The sequence below is a fragment of the Hordeum vulgare genome, chromosome 7H (assembly GCF_904849725.1).
Source record: "Hordeum vulgare subsp. vulgare chromosome 7H, MorexV3_pseudomolecules_assembly, whole genome shotgun sequence".
Taxonomy (NCBI): Eukaryota; Viridiplantae; Streptophyta; class Magnoliopsida; order Poales; family Poaceae; genus Hordeum; species Hordeum vulgare.
In genome coordinates, this window is record NC_058524.1 from 25,536,429 (window position 1) to 25,552,898 (window position 16,470).

General features: G+C 42.3%; 1 protein-coding gene across 2 annotated transcripts; it reads right to left on the minus strand.

The window, feature by feature from the left end:
• Positions 1-1,511: 1,511 nt before the first annotated feature.
• Positions 1,512-6,089, minus strand: LOC123412126. 2 transcript variants are annotated; one of them, XR_006613414.1, is made up of 5 exons: positions 5,930-6,089; positions 3,375-3,664; positions 2,914-3,137; positions 2,469-2,794; positions 1,512-2,367 (listed from the first exon to the last, which is right to left on the minus strand). XR_006613414.1 is itself a non-coding variant. In XM_045105073.1 (4 exons), exons 2-4 carry the CDS (start codon positions 3,544-3,546, stop codon positions 1,756-1,758), a joined length of 1,008 nt encoding a protein of 335 aa, XP_044961008.1. In that variant the 5' UTR covers positions 3,547-3,664; positions 5,930-6,046; the 3' UTR covers positions 1,512-1,755. The 2 variants fall into 2 exon arrangements, 1 of the variants encoding a protein (XP_044961008.1); XM_045105073.1 differs by lacking the exon at positions 2,469-2,794 and having other exon boundaries at positions 5,930-6,046.
• Positions 6,090-16,470: the final 10,381 nt, after the last annotated feature.

Here is a 16,470-nt window from a genome sequence, read left to right on the forward strand (position 1 = left end):
AAACTTTCTAGAAAGTTTTTTAAGCGGGTCTTTTTTTTTGTTTGCTTTATTGGTTATTTTCTCATACTTTTTGTTTTATTACTTCTTTCTTTTCTTTTCCATTTTTAGTTTTATTGTTCAAGTTGATTTTTATTTTTCATGAAAACGTTCAGAAATTTTCAAAAAATCCAAATTTCCATAAATTCAAAAAGGTTTGTTTTTGCAAAACTTTTGGAAATTGTAAAAAAGAAATGTTTGCAAAATATTTCCATCCATCAAAATTTGTTCCCATTTTAAAATTATTTGTTCATAAATTCAAAAGGAATTTTGGAGTTTTAAAAAAATTGTTTTCAATACTGTTTAGATGTTTTTTAGATAAATGTTGTTTTCAAATTTTGTTCCAGCATTGTTTGATTTTTTTTTTAAGTTTGGAATTTTGAAAAACTTTTATTTTCTTAAAATATTCAAAATTTTAGGAAATATTCACTTCTTTGGAAATAGTAATAAAATTTGAATTTCTAAATATTTATTGAAAGCACGTACGTGTCTTGAATATATGTTTCTTCAAACACAAATCATTTGTTGAAATTACCAATGAAATTTGAAATATGTACATTTTTAAGTTTTTATTTTTTAAGAACAATGCAATTTTTTTAACACTGTAACAGTATTTAAAATTGTGTATACTTTTCAAACTTTCAAACATTTCTAAAAAATTGGAACAAATTTGGAATATAAAAAAGGAAAAAAGGAAAATAAGAAATAATAAAACCACATAAATAAAAAATGAAGAAATAGTAAAGAAAGAAAAACATAAAAAACCAGCATGCCCTAAATCATTGATGGCTTGGCTTAGTGGATCGCTGCTTATGCAAAAGGCGACTGTGACACAATTAGCGTCAAGTAGGACCACGCGCCATAATTCGCCGCCCACTGCAACCAAACTTGGCCAACGGGCCCATGCCCCGTGAGCACGCGTTTTGCGGCCCGTGGCATGCTTGGCCTGGCACACGGCTAAACGAGCCATGCCTAGCTCGCGGCACGCCTGCGACCATGCTTGGGCGTCTAGGCGAGGTCTTTGTGTCGTCCCAACACGAAAAAATTATTAGGGGATCAACCATGGCACGACAAAGGATGGCCCATTAGGCACGCGTGGGGAAGCGGCTTATTTTAGCCTTTTTTGGCGAATTTTCAAAAGTTTAGTCGTTGAAGGGGTAAATTGGTCTGAAATTTGCCAAAACTTTGCTATAAATAGGACTGCCCAACTCCCTCATTTCCGCACTCAAACATGGTTGATCACAACCAGTTTCCTCTTCCAAGCATGCGACGTTGATCTTGACATACCCGACTATGTCGATCAAATTATCCTGAGACTAGGTTGCAACCACTCGAATATAAGCGCCAGCCGATGTGGCGTTTATAATTTTTTGTGGAGTTAAACCGGATAAAGGTTTGGCTAGGTCCGATTTAAGTCATTAAAATAAAATAAAATTGAGGAGTTATGTGGTTTTGAGGATCGGCTAGAGATGCTCTTACACATAAAAAATTATTAAAAATCGCTGCGAAACGACCAATAAACCCGCAAGGAGTTAGTGCATATAAGCAGTTAGCCAAGCTCAGCCATAGTTTGCCAAACATGACTCATAAATAGTCTGGACACTTACATAGCCACAGTTTGGACACTTGACCAAGCATGTCTTGTTAATGGACATAATTAGCTCTGCATCTTAAACACACCACTGGGAAGGGAACACTAAATAGTAGATGCACTTCAACTCAGTTGCCAAAGTACATCAGATCAGACTTCGTTGCCATTGGGGACCAACCAACAATGAACTGCACCGTGCAGAATCCAAGGTCGCAAATACCAATACTTGTGAGAGACTTTTTGGGCCTGAATTCAACACAATCTGCATAACAAATATCTGCCTTTGAGTAGGCTTCCATAGAAACCGTGAGCATCCCCTGATGTTCCACGCAAACAACACCTCTTTGAAGGGTCACACGACCGTCTGGATCCACTTTCAATGGTCCTTCTCCAGAGTCAAGCAGCAGAATGTCCTCATCTATGGCAGCAGTACGGGCAACCACACGACCTCTATAACCATCAGGCCATGACCCTTCAATAATATCAGCAGAGATAATAGTTGCTACAACCGTTCTGGCAAGTAGCGCAGAGGTGATCTCTAGTGTGCAAAAATTGCCGTCCCAGCGACGACAGGCAAGCTCACCATACTCTCCAAAACCATGGGAATATTCAAACCATCGTGCCATCAGTGTTTCATCTTCAGACTCTGTTGTGCCCTTCACTTTCAGTTGAATTTCAAAGTCAACAGGGTCGATCAAAGCAATCGGGCGACACGGGCCAGTCAACTTCAAAAATGAATCCTGCAAGCCCATTTGTTACAAGTTAGTCGACCATATCCAAATATTAATCGACCACCCTAGAGTCAGTTTTTTTTTTCATATTTGGACAATGTGACCATCACCTGGAAGTACTCATCCTAGTAAGATACATGTGTCCATGTCTGAGCAACACAGGCACCACCACCTTGGATAAAACTGGGGTGGATTCAGCATTACGGTTTTTGTGTTCACACTTTAATAGGTAGAGGATGCACAGCAGGCACTTTGTCAGTTCATGGTTGAAATTATACACTGTTAAACAGTTGATAGAGTAGGATGTATTTATTCCATAAACATTACTGTATTTTGAATTTGAAAATGAAACAAAGTAACCGACTTAACAACCGACCGCCCATCCCTTCTCCACCCATATGCAGGCAGCCAGAAAGATTTCCAGCTTGGCATGTGTCTACAGATACAGGTCAAGTCTGGATGAGGGGGACGCCCTTAGTATGGAAAAGATATGCAAGTGCAGAGGGCAGTTTATTTTTGTAACAGCAGCAAGAGAACCAAGAAGAAAAAAAATACCTGTTGAATGAGAATTTGGGGATCATCCCTTGTACGGCTGAACAGAAGGTTGCGATTGTGATCCACAGTGTCTCGAGCAGCAATGAAGCCATATACCTCCACTGGCCACCTGATTTTCCACTCTTCATTCTCCATGACTTTGATGGAGAAGATCTGCAAGAGGGCGCAGGGTCCAGCATGTGCTGGGATGGTTCCGTATGCATAGAGTATAGGAGTCACAAACGCTGCAGCCAAGCAAAGGGAAAGATACAACCAATTAGCTCTTGTCACGTCTCTTAATTAAGGCCAGAAGTATAAAACTGGCCAAAAAAAGATCCCCTTTCTAGTTTATTACTAAGTAGAAGACATAAATCAAGGTACGCACAAGCAAGCTACAGGTAACGAACAATGTGATTTGCTTGAGACATAATAGAGTAAGATGAAAAGTAGAGCATGAATGAATCACATAAGTAGATTATTACTGTAGTTTTCCAAGGAACCACATGTGTGGCCCCAAAGGTGTTCCCAGGAAGAACGGCAAAAAGCCACCAATCTTTCCTCGTTCGCCAACATCTCCGTGTATGATCTGCCTCCAACTTGCTTGGGGCTAAAGATCGTGCTGTTCTTTGCTTGTTTCTCGATCCCACGGTGCATCGGTTCTTCTATTTCTGTAGCATCCAGCTGTTGGTCTGAGAATGAATCAACTAGTTCATGTACTGCTTGTGCTGACGGTGGCTGAGCCTGAGCAGTATCTCAGGCATGTTCTTCACACCTGAAAGGGAACAAGCTCCATGAGGCCTTGTTTGGTAGAGGTGGATCTAGGAGGTTTAGAGGGGAGGGGGTTTCAGGGGATTTGGTGAATCCCCCTCTTCCACCAAATCCCCTCAAATCCACTTGAAACCCCTCAAACCCTTCCAATCACAATCCTCTTCATAGGAATCAAACGTTTGGTAGACAGGGAATGCAATATTGTGAAACGTCTAAAAATGTAATCTTTTATCAAGAAGAGCTTGCTACAAAATTATAAAGGTCTCCAAATAAAAATGTGAACTGCTACAGGGGAGTAATTTTGTACCAACAACACAATTTTGCATGAATTTGAATCGATATCTCATCACATGCATGGAGTATATCACAACGACAACATAAGTTTTTCTAACATCATTACTTGGAATCGAACATGCCATGTGTCATCTTTCACAACAACAAAATTTCACACAGCCACAAAATATTTATATCCAGCAACACAGAGTACTTGTGCAATTGCTCATGATCAGTTTTATCCAGCTTTTGAGTGTCCAACAAAGATAACAAAGATAATGCAACACGGGATAATACAACACATTTGTGATCATCCAGCTTTTGAGTGTCCAAGAAGTTTTATCCATCCAACTTGTTTACTGTTGCTTCTTTGGGTGCCTAGAACCTGATGAAACAAAAAGAGATGAACATGGGGTGCTACCTATGCACGGGAAACAAAAAGAGATGGACCTAATGAAACAAAAATAGATGAATAAGCTCCCTGGGAGAATCTGATGGTGGCGGAGTGTGGAAGAGTCTTCAAGGTCAATGAAGGGAGAACAGGTTAGCAAGGTCCATTACATAGATTAAGTTCAACGGAAATGGACCAAGTTAGGTACGCTAGCTAGATGAAAAGATAGATGCATGAAGTGTTTGGTCAGGACATCTGTAGAACCTTCAGTTAATAAAAAAATTCAGTATGTAGATGATATTTGCTCATAGTTTTGAGCAGATGAATGTGTTTCTGTCTGAATCATTCGCTTTTTTCAGTCTGAACAATTTTCACCCCAAGAAAGGGCAGACAAAGCGATCTTTTCAGCAAGGCGCATAATCCAAATACAAAACATCTGCTCAAAAGCTGGAACGCAGCCTGCCAAAAGAAAGGCTCGATTTGTGAACCAAATCTGAACAATCTTCGACTGAATGGCTCTTTTTTTGCAGAAAATTCAGACTAAAAGAGGAGGCCCAGGCAGAATGTATGATAAGCCAAGCTGAATGTGTTTGTTTCTGAACTATTTCTTCTTCAGAATCCAAACAATCTTCAACAGGAAAGAGAACAAGACTGAACTTGGAGTAGGGATACAACAGATTATTGTATGTCGACTTCACTGTACCATACACAGAATCTGGAGTAGGGATGAGTTGTGGTTTGGCAGCATCCTATTATTTATGTACACAGGAGTTGTTGTCTGGCTGCTAGAGTATCTAAATGGCAATGAACATGTGCATGGTCGCATTTCACTCAAACAACTGGCGACTACAGTACTCTTCATTTTTGAAGAGAGTTGAGCACCGTTACAGTTTCTTAGATGTTGGTAGAAGTTTGAACAAGTATTTCAGTCGCATAGAGAAAGCATGTGTGGCACTACATTGATCTGACTAAACATCTCTAGGACTCTATTGTAGTTAGTTTTTTCTTCAAAATTCAACAACACAAAAACTTGATTCGTCTAACTAATGATTCTTCAGAAACACGGTATGAAGAATCAGAGGGAGAAAATGAACTAACCCAAATTTGTATCTTCTGGAAAGAGATTAAGCACTGCACATGCTCTTCATAATTTCACTTGGCTACAGAGAAAAAATTCTGTAGACAGTATCCTCTGTTTGAATCAGTTAAAAACTGATGGCATAACTTGCACTAATCATCTAAATAAATTTGCATATGCTTTCTGACAAGTCCTAAAATGGTGTGCATTGTAGTGTTCCAGCTTTCAAATTTATTCAGTGTCTTAATAAAGCTTGAATGTTATTTGTGCAGAGGAGAATCTGGAACGCTTTCTACCTAGAATTGTGTTGCGTGTATGGATGGTTGTACTTCTGGTACTTGCAGCAAGTTATACAGCAAGCTTTGCATCAATGCTTACTATACATCAGCTTTCACCCACAGTGACTGATGTTCATGAACTCCAGAAGAATGGAGAATATGGACGCGGCGGCAGCCATGGCTGGGGTGGAAGAAACCTAGATGCAAGGGGAACTGGGGGAGGCGAGGCGAGTGGAGACGAGTACTTACAGCCGGGGTATGCCGTAGGAGCACACCGGCGTCGAGGCGTCGGGCGGTGGCATCTTGAGGAGGAGGAGTCGGGCGGTGCATTCAGCGAGCGGCGGCGGCGACGGCCGCGTCTTCTCTGCAGAATCCTCGAGGTGGGACTCGAGGGCTGAAAACCACGTGGAAAGGGGGGGATCGGAGGGGTTGGGCTGTGGAACCTCGCGCACCAAACGGGCCGGCAGGGTTCTGCGCAGGTTGCGGGCCACGCGAGAAAAATCCCCTGAAAACCCCCCTCGATCCACTTCTGTCAAACGAGGCCTGAGGAAGATGTTTTATCTTTACTAGCAAAATGGCACGGAAGAAAAAAAACATAATCTTCAATGATGGTGACTACATTATGTTCACATATCATCGTTTGATTTAGAAATTTTGTGCACAAACGCAAGAAAATGTTTCTTCTTTTAAATTTATTCACAAGTTGAAGCAATCTTTACATTTTCAAAAAATATATATCATGGTTGTCAAAAATCTTGGTAACTCAAAGATTTATTCTGAATTTTAATATAAAAAACTAGAAAACATACAATAATAATTCGATCCATCCAACAGTTAATTCTTCAAAATTCACACAGTTATATTGCCGCAAAGACTTAGAAGCATTAATGTTTAACTACATACATTAGATCTTTCGTGAATAATTTTACAAATACGGGAACAATTTTAAAATCGAGAACATTTTTTACAATTTACAAACATTTACTAAAAATCGTGAATACTTTTTATATTTCGAACGGGTTTAAATATTTTCTTTTGAATTGGCAACCAATTTAAGAAAAGGCGAACATAGTTTTTTATGTTGGAGTATTTTATTTTAAATTCACAAACATTTTTTGAAACGCATGAAGTTTTTCTAAATAAACAAATATTTTTATAAATCAGTAATATATTTATTAAATTCATGGACATTGTTATAAATCAGTAATATATTTATTAAATTCATGGACATTATGTTTCGTCAACATTTTATTTCAAAATTCCTATTTTTTAATATGCAAAAGTTTATGTAATTCTTAATTATTTAAATTAGAAATAAACAAAAATGGAATGAAAAATTTTAAATAAAAAAATAAACTATCAAAACAGGCATTAGCTATTTTTAAAATTTTAGGACATTACTTAAATGTATTAACATATTTTCAATTTGAAAGCATTTTGTTAAATGCCTTTAATAATTTTTAATACATGGAATTGTATTTGAAATCATGGACTTTTCTTATTGTACAAATATTTTTCTAAAATTGCAACATTTTATTGTATATGCGAGCATTTTATACAAATCTCCGGGCAGTTTTTGAAGTCACAAACATTTTATTTTTTAAATATGTTGATTTATAATTTTCAGTTTATTAAAATTTTAAAGATTATTTAAAGTTTTAAATTATTTAAAATAAAAAAGTAAAACGGAACTGAAAATAAATAAATAAACAGAACTAAAAGCAGGCGCCTGTGCATGGGCCGGCCCATACCCATACGGTGTGCTGGATATTCTCCGAGCGTGCATAGCGTAATATAGGAGTTTTTTACATGGGCCGGCCCAGTCCAAGATTTGTTGCTTTGTGAAACGTTTTCTATTACTTACCGGTGGCATGGTGGGTAATATATGCAAACTTTAGGGATAATTTCCATGACGGACGAGCAGAAACCCTATTTGCTTTATTATTAGGGAGAGATTAGAACTAGAAATATTGTATTCTCGATGGCGATTCTGGCATGACAAGTTCAGGGGCGTGCTCTCCGGAGATAATATGATCAATAGCACAAACAGAGTTTTACTTATAACCCTTTGCAGAAAGGGGACGACAACTAGACGAAATGGCATGACGCACCAAGCAAACCCTGGCTGAAACATTCGACGAACGGAAAGCGCGCGAGCACACGAGCTGAGCATCCGACCAACTAGCCGAGCTCCTTTCCACAAGTCACAGACGCCCGCTGCTACAGCAACGGAGAACAGACGGACATGGCGGAAAGCAGCGGCAGACGCGGCGGGGTGGGGAGGGAGGGAGAGGAGGTGGGGGACGGTACAACTTGCTCGCGGCGGCGTCGGCGTCGTCGTTGGTGGCCTGCAGGACGGCCGGGCTGCTCCTCGCCTCCACCGGCTCCATTCCGGCGGTGAGCGGATCCGTGAATCGATCGGGCGCCCGCGACGGGCAGCGTCGGGGACGGGGCTCCGGGATGGGAGGGGAGAGCAAGAGGCGACAAGGGCCGGAGGAAGAGGAAACGCGACAGGGCCCCCGACCCTGAGGCGCGCAGGGTTTGAGAAGGTTTGTAGCGGATTATCCCCGAGGGGATCAGAATCCCCGCGATTCCCCGCATGTCCATTTGATGGACAGGGTTTGTGGTGAGCAAACCCCTTCAATCCTCTCTAATCCCCCTCGATTTCTTCCTACCCACGCGGCTCAGAAACCTTGTCTCGTGGCTCAGGGATTTGACAATCGAGGGGATTTGAGAGGATTGGGTGGAAGGAAGGGATTCACCCAATCCTGTGGAAACCCTCCCTCCACAATCCTCCTCAACCCCTTCCTGCCAAACAAGGCCTGATGATGTGGAATTGGGCCGAAAGTTTTGCATGTGTGCCGCCCAAACAACCACACAAGCCTTTGGACCATACATCTTGTTCTTCTAGGAAAAAGGACCATAAATCTTGTCTTCTCCTAAAAAAAGACTATAAATATTCTCCTTTGTTTTTTACGGGAAAATCTTCTCCCTTCCGTTCTACTCCCTCCGTTCCTTTCAGAGATTCCACTATGAACTATATACGTAGCAAAATGATTGAATTTATATTTTAAAATATTTTTATATACATCTGTATGTAGTTTATAGTAAAATCTTTAAAAGGTCTTATATTTAGGAACGGATGGAGTATGAAGTGTTCCTGTGGTGCCACATGTGTTCTGAAAAAGAGTCTGTGAAGTTTGGACATATGATGCGTTGTATGTGCGGAACGGCGATGCATTGCAAAAAAATTGTTTGAGAAAAAACTATCACCGTCGAGATACCTTCAGTCCCTTTGTCTCTACCTACCATCTTGACACTTGGCAAGCAAGGGACCTCATTTAGGACAGTAAAACTGAGCCTAAACCGAGCAATCTTACGCCCTCATGATTTTTGGCCGTTAGATCTCACATTAGGGTCATTTCTGGCCGTTAGATGCTCTGTCCTAAGGGGCTGCTACTCCCGAAGAAAAATCCACGGTTTGTGGTTCATCAGGCCTTTGTCGGCCCATTAACCTCTACCCCAATCGCGGGAGACGAGAGCCCGTCGTTCGTCTTGATCGACGGAATCAGATCGACTCCTTCTTCCGACCTCTCGTCTCTCTCACGACCAGGCGACGACATACCTAGGGTTGGAGCCGGCCTAAACCGAGCAATCTTACGCCCTCATGATTTCTGGCCGTTAGATCTCACATTAGGGTCATTTCTAGCCGTTAGATGCTGTGTTCTAAGGGGCTGCTACTCCCGAAGAAAGATCCACGGTTTGTGGTTCATCAGGCCTTTGTCGGCCCATTAACCTCTACCCCAATCGCGGGAGGCAAGAGCCCGTCGTTCGTCTTGATCGACAGAATCAGATCGACTCCTTCTTCCGACCTCTCGTCTCTCTCACGACCAGGCGACGACATACCTAGGGTTGGAGCCGGCGTGGAAGATGGCTCGGCTAGGAAGCCGATGACCACCAACGACTTCCATTGGGCGTTGTCCCGGTCCTCCTCCCGTCCTTCCTTCCGCCATATCTCTCTCTCTCCAGGAGGTTCATCTCTTCGCGGTGTTCAGCTGCCATCCGAGATCTGGAGGAGGAGGGCCGGCAAAATCGAGCGTGTTTGCAGTGGCTCGAAGGTTGTGGGATGTAGCCGCTTGAACTCGCCACTATCAGCAGGACTTAGGCGCGGGCTCCACCTCGCGTGGTCATGTCCGACACGTCCACTTCAGGTTCGTGTTTCCCCATTTTTTATCCTACTGCTATTCTAGGATTTTTGTAGTTCATTGTTCATGTGTGATGTATTATAAAATATCGAGTAAAGAAGACGATTATTTCTATGCCAAAGATCTTTTGTTGGTGAATCTGTAGGGAAGAATGAAAGAAAAAAATATGTGAATGTAAAGTTTGGATTTGTAGCGAGCAAATGGGTCATGTCAATGCATTGCTTACTATATATAGCAACGATATACATCAGGTCGCTTTTAGAATTTGATTGAATTACTTCAGAGTTACTGAATAACTGAACATTAAAACATGCAAGAAAGTCCTCCGTTTGTTTTGATCCTAGAGGAGCCCCTGCATCCCTACTGTTCTTGATCCCAAATCCCATGACCAAGCCCCCACCTCCTGGTTGTTCAATGAAGGAGTCCGCTTCTAAAAAGTGAGTTCTCTTAATCACTATACATGGCCTCTCCTCACATGTCCTTTCTTCACATTTAAGAGGCTCTCAAGCTTTGTTAGTTTTCTGATAGATATGGAGTTTTAATTTGATAGCCCCAACAATAGTGGGTACCCATGGAGTTATCTATCTTTATTGTCAGTCTGACACAGTTTTTTCGCCTTCTATCATGTTAAGCTTTATTAATGGATGATATGTGCCATGTTTTTCTTCTTATTCTTTTTCTTCATTTTCATGTGAAATTATTTGATATATCTTGGGTATGGACGATTTATTTGCAAAATGTCCCAAAATTTGTGAATCCCGGTGTGCAAGAATCAGCACAAATGCTCAAACATGATTTTTGCTAAAGGTACTTATTTTTTTCGTTCTCAAGATTGTCCTCGTGTTTGTGTAACGCCCCGGACACACCCGCCGGCGGTCGTTACTCCTGGCGGGATCTAGACTGGCCCCACATATCAATACTAGTCTTGAATCAGCACAAATGCTCAAACATGATTTTTGCTAAAGGTACTTATTTTTTTCGTTCCCAAGATTGTCCTCGTGTTTGTGTAACGCCCCGGACACACCCGCCGGCGGTCGTTACTCCTGGCGGGATCTAGACTGGCCCGACATATCAATACTAGTCTTTTCTGCGCACTTTGTCCTCACTCATGCGCACCCGGGATCAACTTCCCGGTCGGTCACCCATCCTAAAACTACTCCAAGCTGAGCACGCTTAACCTGAGAGTTATGTTCGAATGGGCTCTCGGAAAAGAAGGAATTCCTTATTGATATGAGTAGTCTATCATCCCTAATAAGCCAGACTATCACATTTTGCTTCTAAAAAATTACTTAGCAAGGCTTATGTGACTCATGGAGTTTACTTAGCAAAGATAATATTACCAGTTTATAACTTTTTTAGAGAAGCATACAAGAAGTGCACTCACTCTACATTAAAATAATGAGACGTGTAATAATTTCGACATTGGTTTAATATAGGAAATATAAGATGCACATAGAGAAAATCCCGTACTCGGCATTCTTTTCTTTTACTTATTTTTCAGCGACGTAGATTTAATTGTATCAACATGTGTTTATGCATTACAGTCTGACGTCTAACCAGGACTAGCTTTTTTGGTTTTATTTCTTCCTCGGTCATGCATCTCCTCTTCCCCAATTCTTCTTCCATCTATGGAATTTGTTTTGTTCACTGGTGAGGTTCCTTGTGCCAAAATGCATGACGAATTCGAGCAATAAGTTGCTCTGGGTCAAGCAGCACATCAACTAAGTCATCGTGCACTTTTGCTTTAGCGATATATAAATTTTAAATCTATTTACCTAATGTATAATTGGCTAATTGCACTGTTCATGATTGTGAGGCTATAGCCAACTCAATCTTTGACACTCTTGCGGATGGAAGCAATGTAATCAATCAAAACTATAACTAAATACGTTTACCTGTCCTTGCTCAATTTACACTAATCTATCACTATATTTATTTGATAGGTAAACACAAGCAGTAACAACAACGACTGGGACAACACTGATGAAAATGAATAGTGGAGTGGAGATTTCTCGTATACTTGATGCAACAGTACTACCATTTCTTACTTAGTTATACCCTTGACTAAAATTATTCACTTCATTATCACCGTGATTTTATTTTAATAATTAAAGGAACACATAGCACCATCTTTTGCCAAGTAACAAGAATCACCATTTTCTGACATTGAAACTCCAAGCAAAAATGATTCAGCCACAGCTAGCAAGAAGTCCTACAAAAGGTCTAAGCTACACCTTAGAACCTTAATTGCTCCATGTATGCTCAATATTTATTTACAAACAATTCTGTGGATTACAGGGTTGTAACTGAAGCCAACAAATTGCCTTCAGCAAATAAGATGCATTGATACTAAAAAGATCTTGGATCAGTATTTGAAGTGCTAATAAAAGGAACGACAACCTTCTCCATATGTCCATCTTTTCGAGTGATTTAGTTTTCCACTAATAAATATATCGCATGTGTACAAATGCTACTGCATGATCAGAACAACATTGTCTTCTGTGCCCTGGATAATTAAACATGCAATTCTACACATATGGTTATTCTACCTCTTAATAATGTTTGGTTCGATAGCCTGGTGTCTATTCCTATAATAAAAATGCACCGATTCATATTCTACTCCCTTCGTTCGGAATTATTTGTCATAGAAGTGGATGTATCTAGATATATTTTAGATCTAGATACATTCATCTATTTCCATTTTGGTGACACAAGTAATTCCGGATGGAGGGAGTACTATTCTACCAAGAATATTTCACTCTCCGTGCCATATTATCTCAAATTGTATTAGCATAACAAAATGCACCTTTTTAGTTCCGAGTTAAACTTTCTCCTTGCATGAGCAGAAGCTAACATTTGATCTGACCATCTTAGTCTCTAAATTCATATGACAAATCAGAAATCTTACCCTAAATTCACCAGTGAAAGCAGCAGACCTGTAGTGCCCACCACTGAAAAAATTGAAGCCTGGAGCTCCTTCCTCTCTTGTATCATGGTACCTCCTTTTCCGAACGCAGGTGGAGTCACAGTAAATGCGGACAAACTTTATTCATCACTTATCCAAAAAATATTTACTAATAAGCTACAGATATATGGTGCAAAATTCCTGCAACAAAAACATATATGGCGCAAAATGATAACTGAAGAGTTATAAATGCTTGAATATTACACACAAATTAATCACACCATATAATGACCATTAGGCTAACCTATCACAGACTATTCTTAAGTATAGAAATTCTACAATACAAGGTATAAAGGTATAATTACAATATAAAAGTTAATCAACAACATGTTCAAATATATCTGTACCTTCGTTCATCTGTATCACTACCTAACATTAAATTGCAACAATAGATGGGCGCAGCAACGCGCGCCAGCATGTGTTGGAATTATGCCCTAGAGGCAATAATAAATATATTTATTATTATAATTCCTGTATCAAGATAATCGTTTATTATCCATGCTATAATTGTATTGAATGAAGACTCATTTACATGTGTGGATACATAGATTAAACACTGTCCCTAGCAAGCCTCTAGTTGGCTAGCCAGTTGATCAAAGATAGTCAGTGTCTTCTGATTATGAACAAGATGTTGTTGCTTGATAACTGGATCACGTCATTAGGAGAATCACGTGATGGACTAGACCCAAACTAATAGATGGACATCACCATGATAGGTCTTCGTGCGCGTAGGAAAATTTTCGTTTCCCATGCGACGTTCCCCAACAGTGGCATCATGAGCTAGGTTCATGCGTAGATGTCTTCTCGAATAGAACACAAAAGTTTTTGTTGGCGGTGATGTGCGTTTTGCTGCCCTCCTTACACTACTGGAATTCCTATATTTGCCGTCCGCCAAATCTTTGCCGTCAGCCAGCGGACGGCGAAGAACCTCTTTACCGTGTGTTGGCAAAAAACAGACGGTAAAGAGGAGGCTGATGGCAAAATAAATATTTTCCATCAGCCACCTCTTTGTCGTCTGCTGACAGACGGCAAAGGTAGGGATGGCCGACGGCAAAGCTGTCCCACCCCACCCCTCCTCTCTCCCCATCCCACCCCGGCCCCACCCACCCCTTTGCCGTCTGCCTGAGTAGATTTGCCGTCCATGGCTGACGGCAAAGGGGATCAGTGGCAGACGGCAAAGGAGATGGACCCCCGAAAAGTTAACGGTCGCCGCGCGCCTACCTCTCTCCTCTCTCCCACGCACTCTCTCTCTCTCCCACGCGCTCTCTCTCTCTCCCACGCGCTCTCTCTCTCTCCCACGCACGCCCTGCGCCCCCCCTACGGGCCTCCTCCTCCTCCCTGCGCCCCCAGCGCCGCCGCCGCCCCACCGCCGCCGCCTCCCCCCCACCTCCCCACCGCCGCCCTGCGACCCCCCCCCCCTACGGGCCTCCTCCTCCTCCCTGCGCCCCCAGCGCCGCCGCCGCCCCACCGCCGCCGCCTCCCCCCCACCTCCCCACCTACACACCCCACCGCCGCCCTGCGCCCCCCCTCCACCGCCCTCTCCTCCACCGCCGGAGCTCGGTGAGTCCTTTTTTCCTTTTTTCGTTTAATTCATTAATTAGGTTAGTTAGGTTAGTTGTTAATTACCTATTGTTAGTTAGGTTAGTTAGGTTAGTTGTTAGTGGTTACGTACTGGTAATTAGGTTAGTTAGGTTACTTGTTAGTTGTTAGTGGTAATTAGGTTAGTTGTTAGTGGTATTACCCCTCGAGCTAGGTTAGTTGTTAGGTTAGTTGTTAATTACCTACTGTGTGTTAGGTTAGTTGTTAGGTTTGTAGTTGACCGTGTAGAGCCCTCCGGTCGCCGCCTATGCTTGCACTAGCCACAACGTTGGGGAACGTCGGTGAGCTTGTCACGCACCTGCCATGGCTACTATGCCATCGAGCTCACGTGCTGCAACAACGATGCTGCTGCAACCACCCCCATGCAGGTCGGTGCAGAAACATTACTGTTGGGACCACCCCCTTCAGGCACCGGTGATATTCGACTTCAACACCGAGGATATTACAACAACTCGCAATAGTAGTTGTCGCACCGACACGACATCTCGACGACACCCCTGACACCCGTCACGATGCCCCGAAACCCCGACACGACGCCTCGACACGACATCTCGACGACACCCCTGACACCCGACACGATGCCCCGAAACCCCGACACGACGCCCCGACACGACATTGTTGGAAATATGCCCTAGAGGCAATAATAATTTAGTTATTATTATATTTCTTAGTTCATGATAATCGTTTACTATCCATGCTATAATTGTATTGATTGGAAACACAATACTTGTGTGGATACATAGACAAAACACTGTCCCTAGTAAGCCTCTAGTTGACTAGCTCGTTGATCAAAGATGGTCAAGGTTTCCTGGCCATAGGCAAGTGTTGTCACTTGATAACGGGATCACATCATTAGGAGAATCATGTGATGGACTAGACCCAAACTAATAGACGTAGCATGTTGATCGTGTCATTTTGTTGCTACTGTTTTCTGCGTGTCAAGTATTTATTCCTATGACCATGAGATCATATAACTCACTGACACCGGAGGAATGCTTTATGTGTATCAAACGTCGCAACGTAACTGGGTGACTATAAAGATGCTCTACAGGTATCTCCGAAGGTGTTAGTTGAGTTAGTATGGATCAAGACTGGGATTTGTCACTCCGTGTGAACGGAGAGGTATCTCGGGGCCCACTCGGTAATACAACATCACACACAAGCCTTGCAAGCAATGTAACTTAGTGTAAGTTGCGGGATCTTGTATTACGGAACGAGTAAAGAGACTTGCCAGTAAACGAGATTGAAATAGGTATACGGATACTGACGATCGAATCTCGGGCAAGTAACATACCGAAGGACAAAGGGAATGACATACGGGATTATATGAATCCTTGGCACTGAGGTTCAAACGATAAGATCTTCGTAGAATATGTAGGATCCAATATGGGCATCCAGGTCCCGCTATTGGATATTGACCGAGGAGTCTCTCGGGTCATGTCTACATAGTTCTCGAACCCGCAGGGTCTGCACACTTAAGGTTCGACGTTGTTTTATGCGTATTTGAGTTATATGGTTGGTTACCGAATGTTGTTCGGAGTCCCGGATGAGATCACGGACGTCACGAGGGTTTCCGGAATGGTCCGGAAACGAAGATTGATATATAGGATGACCTCATTTGGTTACCGGAAGGTTTTCGTGCATTACCGGAAAGGTTTCGGGCTCATCGGTAGTGTACCGGGAGTGCCGGGAGGGGTGCCGGGGACCATCGGGAGGGGTGTCACGCCCCAAGGGGTCTCATGGGCTATGGGAAGAGATAAACCAGCCCCTAGTGGGCTGGAATAAGTTCCCACTAAGGCCCATAAGGTTTGAGAAGGAAAAAACACAAGGTGGAAAGAGTTTCCAAGTGGGAAGGTGGAATCCTACTCCAAGTAGGATTGGAGTAGGACTCCTCCACCTCCAATTTCGGCCAAACCTTTAGGTTTTGAGGCTGCCTCCTCCCCTCCCTCCCACCTATATATACGGAGGTTTTAGGGCTGATTTGAGACGACTTTCTCACGGCTGCCCGACCACATACCTCC